Here is a 9,546-nt window from a genome sequence, read left to right as displayed (position 1 = left end):
TAACTGGTTTCCATATATATAAAAATGGCAACTGTTGTGGACCTGAGTTTACAAAACTAAGGTTAAAACTATGGTTAATATTTTAGAATAATGTCCGGTGAATCATATTTATATTTTATTAATTAGTATCACAATCGATATAATGATACTGTCCAGTTCTGACATAGCAAACACACAGGCTAGATAGCTAGGCATTAGAAAGTTCACAAAGAAAAGTTGACCGAATTTAACATGTAATTTTGTCCCCAAAGGAAAATAGATTTGATAATATTGAAGATGATGATCTCACTTCAGGTTTGAGAAAGAAAAGCCTACCTAAGATCATATATTTCATTTTGGTGTATAAAAAAAACACGACAGGCTGGCCATTTGTATATACATGGGTTGGATTAGAATTTGACCTTCCACGATATAAATTGTTTAATTAAGAACCAAGTTTACAAGGACTAAGTGATAGCTAGCAAGCTAATTAGCGACGCAGGCGTCGGACATACATTATCATACCAATTCAAAGATGACAACTAGTTTTTATAAATTTTTATGATTCTTGATGTAATACTCAATCATGATCATAAACAATGTATTGAGAGACAGAGAGCGACATCTAAGAGGTAGATGATAGATAAAAGTGGACGGTGAATTTGAATGGTAAGATATGACTATTTTAGCCAAAAACAAATGTGTCTATGTATAGAGCAAAGTAAAAATAGAATATTAATTAATTGGTTTGAGATTTGAAGCGAAGAGTATAGCAAACAAACTTTTCTTTAACAGGTATAAGATTTACCCCATACTGTTTGTTTTAGAGTTAGTTCAACTCACTAATTTTACTGTTAATTGATAAATTGATATCACCATCGAATCTAGCTTGTTACAAGATCAAAATACAAATTATATTGTGACTTCTACCACTATAAAAAATATCTCTTCTTAAAGTTTCCATCGGACCTAGCTCGCAATCCTACCTTCTCAATCATTACAATCATAGAGTTTGAAATTTTGGGAGCACCGGAAATGCAGAAGGTGTTCCATTCCATCGGATAGTAATTAGACATAGGATGAAATTGATAGACCAATACAATACTATTTGTTACTTATGATTTTAATTTTTAAATAAAGGGCTGGTGATGATTTTAAAACTAGGAGAAGAATGACATAATATACAATCAAAATGACTTCAACAGAAAAGTATAATTATTCTTATTTCCAAACTAAAGTTTTAACTCCTCTATCCAAAAACTCAAATTGGATGCCTTCACAACCTAATCTATACATTAGTATTTAATGTAATGAAAAAAGGGATGTAGCCAATTAGAGCAAAGATCGATGTCTATAATTCTATTCATTTGGTAAATATCAGAGCTGCAACATATAGTTCCAGACTTCGACATAGCAACGAAATAAAGACCACGTGGTCATCTTGTTCTGTCTAGATATAACCTTGCTGCAGAGAAAAGCAAAATCCCTCAACAATCACGTATTGGTCAAATTGGTAACACATGCATACCAAGTCGAAAACTTTGAAGTCCAAGAGATGATTTGTATTCTCGAATGCTCAAAAAAGTCCTTGATCTTTATGTCTAATGGGGTCCCTTCATTAACTACTAAAATCCCCAGATGGGTATATGTTCATTAGTATATCCAGCTAGCTATTTCCATTAGAGGAATAAGGTAGGTTGATACAGAGATCATTATATTAAGAGGCTAATCTCATCAAACTGGGAGTCAAATCTCTCACTCTCAGGTTTGGTGGGTTCACATCATATCAATGCAAAGAATAAAAGGAAGAAGAAGATGAAGATGGCAAGTAGAGATAAGATGATCATGATATTGGTTTTCTGCTTCACATGCATAAACTCGGTCAAAGTTGAAGCACAGTCTGCAACTCTTATTGCTTCAGAAGGTAGGTAGCTCATGACTATTTCTTCTTCTGGTATCAGTTTTGATTCTTGAATGAAGTTATAGCAGCAGCATATAGTGTTTAAAGATTGCACGTACCTATGTGTTAGAGCAATCTGAACTCAATGGTTTCAGCTACAGTCGTTTGGGTTCTGTTCTTTCTTTCGTGGAGAATATAACCCACGATCACATCGGGGAAATTTTTCTACTTTCTGAGTCTGACAGATAATAATTGAATAGTTAGCCATTTCATTATTGATTTGAAACACTACTCAATGATTGATGTGATAAGAACATGATTTCTATCTGCTAGCAAAATTGGGTCAAGGCCTTTCCATTCACTGAGGCCCATCCTTACCACCTCTAATCCAGCCCAACAAACCCAATAGCTTTTCTCACATGAATTTGGTTTGTGCTTGCAGTGGAAGCTCTGAAAGAAATAGCTACACAAATAGGAAAGAAGGATTGGAACTTTAGCGTCGACCCTTGCAGCAATGACACGAGCTGGGCCACCCCAATATCTGCTGCCAGGCCTCTGTTCAACAACACTGTCACCTGCAACTGCTCCTTCTCTGATGGTGCATGCCATGTCACCAACATGTATGTCACTTCTAAAAGCTTGTTCACTTGGTTTTCTTATGCACGCTAACTGTTTGTGGAATTGTCAAACTGGGTTTTGATTGTTTCCATGGATTTGGTGTGAAAGTTCCTATCTTTGTCCAAGTGAGTTTTAATTGTTTCTATGGATATGCGATTATGGATGCTTAAAGTTCCTAAATTTGTTGATTGAGAATGGAGATGTATAGTGTGTAGGATGATTGCTTTTGTCTACAAAGACTTGAACTTTGAGACTTTTTTGTAATGCAGCTTTCTTAAAGGGCAAGACCTTGCTGGTGTGCTTCCACCGTCTATTGCAAAGTTACCCTACCTGATAAATGTGTAAGGGAAACATTTTCAGTAGTGTATTTTAAAATGTATCATCTGAGATGGTTTAAAAAGTGTCCACAAATGGTATAACTTGTTCTTGTTTACAGTGATTTCACAAGGAACTACCTAAATGGCAGCATACCGCGAGAATGGGCACCGACGAAGTTGCAATATCTGTAAGGAATTTTGTACTTCATGTTACTTGTTGTTCAATAATTAGTTTATATCGGTTGAACTATAAGATAGTACAATGCAGGTCCATTACTGTGAACAACTTATCTGGACCAATCCCAAGCTACCTGGGAAACATTACCACTCTGACTTATCTGTATGCTCGGGTTCTATCTCTCTTGCCATTGCATTATTTACTGAATAAACTTTTAAGTTTTGTTTTTGGTCAACTATGATGGAGTGAATATTTTTCAGGAGCATAGAGAATAACATGTTCTCAGGAACTGTTCCTCCTGAGCTTGGAAACTTGGTTAACTTGCAGAATCTGTAAGCTCTGTTTCTGCTTTTTACCATTATTTTTTTATTTAATTCTTATCTTTGATATTTTATAACTTGACTGGCAAGTACCATTCAGTAAGTTGTTTAGTTTCATTGTGTCTCCAGTATTCTTAGTGCAAACAATCTCACAGGAGAATTGCCGGCGGTTCTTATGAATCTGACTAAGTTAACAGAACTGTAAGTAACCCTTAACATTTTCTGTATTTATAGTTACTATAACTTTTCATGTTTTTTTTTTTTTTTCCTTCCCCAATCCTTTCTTCTATGCAGGAGGATCAGCAGCAACAACTTCACTGGAAGAATGCCCGACTTTTTTCAAAGTTGGAATCAACTTCAGAAATTGTAAGTATTTGTCCTCTCGCATAATAGTTGAGAACTAAGATATAGCAATGTAAGTGCTTTTTGCTAGTGTATATTCTCAATTGATAAAATGTAGAATTGGTGTAACCTCCTTCCATATTGAATTCTTATTTTGACAGAGAGATCCAAGCTAGCGGTCTACAAGGCCCCATTCCATCTAGCATTTCTGTCTTGAGTAATTTAACAGAACTGTGAGTTCCACGTTCAACTCTAAGTTGTATTAACACTACAAACCATTATCTAAATTTAACAATTTACTATATCTTCATATCACAGGAATTTATTTATATTTATTTATTTATTTGTATTTTTTATCTGACAATTATCTATGATGCAATTTTTGCAGAAGGATCAGTGACTTAAATGGAGGGGGTTCAGCATTTCCAAACTTGAGGAATATGATAAGCTTGCAAAGATTGTAAGTCTAAAAGATGTTGTATTTTTCTTTTCATCTACAGTTTTAGACTAATCCATGCTTCTCTGCAACTGTTCTGATATGGAGTTATGTTGCAGAATGCTCAGGAGCTGTAACTTATCTGGACCTATTCCTTCTGATTTATCAGCAATGTCACAGTTGAAAACATTGTAATATGGCTATTCTTTTACCCTTTTTTTTTTCTTCCTTTCTTTTTCTTGTTGCATAGCCCACAATTAATTGATTTTCTTGATAGTAAGTTGACTGCTACTGACAGTTTATTTCTTCAGAGAACTTCCGGCTACTTCACTGAAGGTTCTTATAACACCTCCTTCTTTCTTTTCTTTCATTTTCTTGCAGAGATCTAAGCTTCAACAGATTGGAGGGGAGCATTCCTGATTTGGCAGATCTGACACCCTTGCAGAACCTGTAAGAAATTTAAACTTCATTAAGGTCACTAGTTAGCATACTACACGCACTAAATTCCATCTCAAATGGGATGATAGATTGGATGTAGGAAAGAAGAAAGTGTAAGGTACATTAAATGTTGGCATGCATGTGTGCTATATCTTAATGGAATGTGGTTATGTGATTGCTTGCTGAATAGGTATCTAACAAGCAACTTGCTTACTGGATCTATTCCAGACTGGATCAAGAGCAGAGATAATCGCTAGTATGTGCCCCTACTATATCAGATTTCCTTGGAATTTTACTTTTCTACTGAAACCTGCTAAGATGTCTCATTATGTTTTTCACACATTAACACACAGATAATATAAATTTGAGAACGTCCACTTTTGCTAGAGGCTAATCTCAATATTGTTTTAGAGGTACATTGTTGAATGTGTTTCCACAACGTACAATTTTATCATTTACTGCCTAGGCATGCTGTTTAATATCTAGCTTAAGATTTAAGTTAGATCTCATGTTAAATATGACTAGTGAGGAATCATACATCAAAATGGCTTTGTTGAATATATTCATTTGAACTGAATGTGGAGGAACAAAGACTAGAAATTGTTTCCTTGTCAAAATATTAGGCTGTTCTATTTAATTTCCGAAAAACCTGGTTTGCAACATTTAGATGATCAACAGGTTTTGTGTCATAAATTTATCCTTTGAAACATATGAAAACGCATATCAATTTTCCAGTAGTGGACTTTTACTGGCTTACAATTTTGTGTTATTTGTGTGCAGCGAGATAGATGTTTCTTACAATAATTTTTCTGAGAGCTCTGAGTCACCTTCTTGTACAGAAAACCTGTAAGAAGTTTTTGCATTCTAGTTGGCATACATGGCACACTTTTTCTTTTTGTGAGATACTTTGATGTCTTCATTTCACCCATTTTTGTTTCTGAACCTAACTGAATTTGAATGTATCAGGAACGTGTTCAAAAGCTTTTCCGCACATGATAACTCGTAAGCTGATTTGATGAAGATATTTTCTTATTTTTAGTATCATTTTTTTGGACTTTAAATTTACATGAACTGATTTTGTACTACACCATCCAGATTATATGCGGAGTGCCTGAAGAGCTCTCCATGTCCAAAAGGTACCATTATATCACTTAGGTTCAGAAAATGATTATGATGTAAATACTTTAGTTATCCAACTGCGGATTCCTTTTTTCAATAGATAACTATTTTTCAAAATAGGATATGGCATGTAGTATAAATTTGCATTTGCATTTGCATATGTAGTCACGGAAATGGTTCATAACAATTTTCATTTAAATTCATATGGTTTTTTTGCTTTCCCCTCCTTTTAATTGACAGATCAGTACTCCTTGCATATCAATTGTGGTGGTAAAGCAACCACCATTGGAGGAATCAACTTTGAAGCGGATCAAGACCCAGGAGGTGCAGCACATTTTGTTCCTTCAGGGCCTAGCTGGGGATTCAGTAGCACTGGACATTTCTGGGATGTTAACACCACCTCTAAAGACTACATAGCAACTAATATATCTATACTCGGGATGAACAACTCTGAGTTGTACACAGATGCACGCCTCTCTCCTCTTTCTCTCACGTATTATGGACGCTGCTTCGGCAGTGGAAATTATACTGTGAAGCTTTACTTTTCGGAGATTATAATCAGAGGCAATAGATCTTTTTCTAGTCTTGGAAGACGGATATTCGATGTTTATATTCAGGTAGCCACTCATACTGTTTATGCACTCTATAGGCCACAACGATCTCTGATTGTTTGCATTTGTTACAGGAGAAGTTAGTGTTGAAGGATTTCGACATTGAAAAGGATGCCCAAGGGGTTGATAAGCCAGTCATCTGGGAATTTAAAGCAGTTGAGGTTAAGAAGAAAACTTTAGAGATCCGATTTCATTGGTCTGGGAAAGGGACAACAGCTTCCCCAAACAGAGGAGTATATGGTCCCCTTATTTCAGCTCTCTCTATAGAATCAGGTAGTTTCCTCATTTGAAACATTACTCTCTGTCTCTTTCTCTCTCTTCATTTTTTTTTGACTCGTTTGAAACATACAAGCAAGTGAAGCAACTAAAACTTAAATTGTGATAGATCGTAAAATACTAGAAACAGAATTGTGGAAGAAGATGGGAGTCTGTTTACTTCAAAGCACAGGACTATATGCAATATTTTTAACATACTAATACTAATTTATCGTTTTCTTCGTCATCTTTCTAACTAAGTTTAATCTTTAAGAAATTTCCATATAAATTTGATTTTTTATAACATCCCAAGACAATTCTGTTTTGGACTGTTATACCCAATGTATGGCTGCATATCCTATAATCTGAGGCTCTGAGCTTATAATCTATGTTGATCATCTGTTTATTGATTTTCATTAATTTTTCAGAGTTCAAGCCTCCTCATGATAGCAAGACATGGGTATTTATTGTGGTGGGAGCTTCGGTTTTGTGCCTCATTCTGTTGATTTTAAGCATTCTTTGGTGGAGAGGCTGTCTGGATAAGAAGACATCAAGAGAAGAAGGTGATACTAATTTACCATGCTAATTTCTAGCGGTAGTAGCAGTGCATTGGTTCATATATTTTTTACTTTATATATATATTTTTTTAATTTCATGTAATAAATAGTTGGATACTATGTGATAAGAAATTTATGAATTTGCAATACATTACCAATATCCTAAGTTCCTAAGCTTGTTCGATGGACAGCTCTGAGAGGACTGGATCTGCAAACTGGCTTTTTCACCTTCAAGCAAATAAAAGCTGCCACTAATAACTTTGATCCTGTAAACAAAATTGGGGAAGGTGGTTTTGGATATGTGTATAAGGTACCATAAAACTCCATCTTTCTTGCTTTTACGTGTTTATTCAACTGCTTTCCTTATTGGTAGGCATCTTATCATAATTGAAAATTAATACTATTCGATGCAGGGAATACTACTGGATGGTACTATAATTGCAGTAAAGCAATTATCTGCAAAATCAAAGCAAGGAAATCGTGAATTTGTGAACGAAATAGGCATGATTTCTGGTTTACAGCATCCAAATGTCGTGAGATTGTATGGATGTTGTATTGAAGCAAATCAGTTACTTTTGGTATATGAATACATGGAGAACAATAGCCTTGCACATGCTTTGTTTGGTAAGCTTATCATGCCTAGGAACAATATTGAAATCATGTATTACAAACTGTACTAAAATAACTCCTAAAAAAAAAACTGTACTAAAATAACTCCGTCAAATTGTGAATCTCTGTTAAATGCAGGTCCAGAGGGAGGTCTGGACTGGCCTACGAGGCAGAAAATATGCATAGGCATAGCAAAAGGTCTGGCATTTTTGCATGAGGAATCAGCACTGAAGGTTGTCCACAGAGATATTAAATCTACAAATGTATTACTGGACCAAGACCTTAACGCTAAGATCTCAGACTTTGGTCTGGCCAAGCTTGACGAAGAAGAGAATACCCACATTAGCACCAGAGTTGCTGGAACTATGTAAGTTGCTCTTACATATGGCTACCTGTATGCATATATGCTCTAAACGCCATATTTCCGAGTAATTTTGATTTGCGGCAACTTTTGTGAACAAAATCTTAAATCTGACATAATCATGAACAACCTAATATATATATATATATATATATATATATCTCTCTCTCTCTCTCTCTCTCTCTCTCTCTAAATTATAATGATGCGGTCTATAGAGTAACTTCATGGACCGCTTAATAGCATGCTGAAATCCAGCAAAATATTTGAACATGTAATCTTGTGTAAATGTTCTGTTGGCAATGGAATGCCTCATGCCAGAGTGACTGAATAAACAATCTTTCTTGTGCAGAGGATACATGGCGCCTGAATATGCACTATGGGGTTATTTAACATACAAAGCAGATGTATACAGTTTTGGTGTTGTCGCATTGGAAATTGTTGTTGGAAAGAACAACATGAAATTTCGAGCAGATGAGAACTTTGTAGGCCTTGTGGATTGGGTAAGATAGATCTGGACTCATTCAAATACCTTCCAGTACATGCAACTAGAACAGTTTTGTGGCCATTACTACTTCATGGACTTCTCTGCTAAGCTTGGTTTGCTTTCCATGTCCAATCTTTTGTCTTTGCTCGTTTTCAGGCCCTTGTTTTACAACAAAAAGGGAATCTAATGGAGCTCGTGGATCCAAGGCTGGGGTCCGATTTCAGCGAGAAAGAGGCAATTAGAATGGTCAAAGTAGCTCTGCTATGCACCAATCCGGCACCAGCACTTAGACCTACGATGTCTGCAGTAGTGAGTATGCTTGAAGGGAGGAGCGTTGTTCCTGAATTGATTATGGATCCAAGTATCTATGGTGATGAGACGAGGTTGACAGCCTTGAGGGACCGGTTTGAGAAGTTTGCAGCAGAAGACAGCTCATCAAGTGGAACTCAGAGCTTCTTGCGTGGATCAGATGCAACATCGATTGGTTGTTCTGCTACTGCTACATCTTCAGATCTCTACAAAGTTAGTCCTACTTCTTAGTAATGTAGACACCCAGGAATGTCACCTCACTTGTCTTTTGGAAAACGTATTGCACACATGAATTCACATGGCAATGATCATAATAGGAAATGTAGCACCATTTCAGTAAGAACTGTATTGCAATTGACCAGCCATCTTCTGAATGACTTGTTAGTCAAGAAATCCGCTTGCCGACACATAAAAATAAAAATAAAAAAAAAGGTTAAGGCAAGAACCCTGCACAAGGGAAAGCTTTGTGAAGTTTCATTAGCGATATCATGATCGGATTGGTCATCCCAGCTTTTCCGATATAGTTGGCAAACATGAATTAAAGAGACAGAGACATGTCCAACAAGGTGGATCTCTAATACCTAAAGGTCCATAGTTTTAACACGATTCTACCGAAAGACCTTGTAGATTCTTGGTCTATATTAAAAACATAAGCAGATATGAAGATGACCAGTGACTATATATTACCCATGGAAGTCCTTCTCCAAAAGTCT

At 35.9% G+C, this 9,546-nt stretch overlaps 1 protein-coding gene across 1 annotated transcript; it reads left to right on the top strand.

Annotated features, from left to right (window-relative positions):
* Positions 1 to 1,424: 1,424 nt before the first annotated feature.
* Positions 1,425 to 9,196, top strand: LOC112201377 (probable leucine-rich repeat receptor-like serine/threonine-protein kinase At3g14840). The gene is made up of 24 exons (XM_024342257.2): positions 1,425 to 1,903; positions 2,322 to 2,499; positions 2,767 to 2,838; positions 2,934 to 3,002; positions 3,083 to 3,154; positions 3,253 to 3,324; positions 3,442 to 3,513; positions 3,607 to 3,678; positions 3,816 to 3,887; positions 4,043 to 4,114; positions 4,210 to 4,281; positions 4,472 to 4,540; positions 4,719 to 4,784; positions 5,309 to 5,374; positions 5,495 to 5,530; positions 5,624 to 5,664; positions 5,888 to 6,264; positions 6,333 to 6,531; positions 6,942 to 7,076; positions 7,262 to 7,380; positions 7,484 to 7,694; positions 7,818 to 8,046; positions 8,390 to 8,540; positions 8,681 to 9,196. Exons 1-24 carry the CDS (start codon positions 1,795 to 1,797, stop codon positions 9,062 to 9,064), a joined length of 3,015 nt encoding a protein of 1,004 aa, XP_024198025.1. The 5' UTR covers positions 1,425 to 1,794; the 3' UTR covers positions 9,065 to 9,196.
* The last annotated feature ends 350 nt before the right edge of the window (positions 9,197 to 9,546 follow it).

The sequence above is a fragment of the Rosa chinensis genome, chromosome 5 (genome assembly GCF_002994745.2).
Source record: "Rosa chinensis cultivar Old Blush chromosome 5, RchiOBHm-V2, whole genome shotgun sequence".
Classification (NCBI taxonomy): Eukaryota; Viridiplantae; Streptophyta; class Magnoliopsida; order Rosales; family Rosaceae; genus Rosa; species Rosa chinensis.
The sequence above is the reverse complement of the archived record's forward strand: the minus strand, read 5'-3'. Positions and strand labels throughout refer to the sequence as shown.

Coding starts and splice junctions, on each gene's coding strand:
- LOC112201377 (XM_024342257.2), top strand. CDS start 1,795: ATGAAGATGGCAAGTAGAGATAAGATGATCATGATATTGGTTTTCTGC. Junction 3,003..3,082: donor CCGACGAAGTTGCAATATCT/GTAAGGAATTTT, acceptor AGTACAATGCAG/GTCCATTACTGTGAACAACT. Junction 5,375..5,494: donor CCTTCTTGTACAGAAAACCT/GTAAGAAGTTTT, acceptor TGAATGTATCAG/GAACGTGTTCAAAAGCTTTT.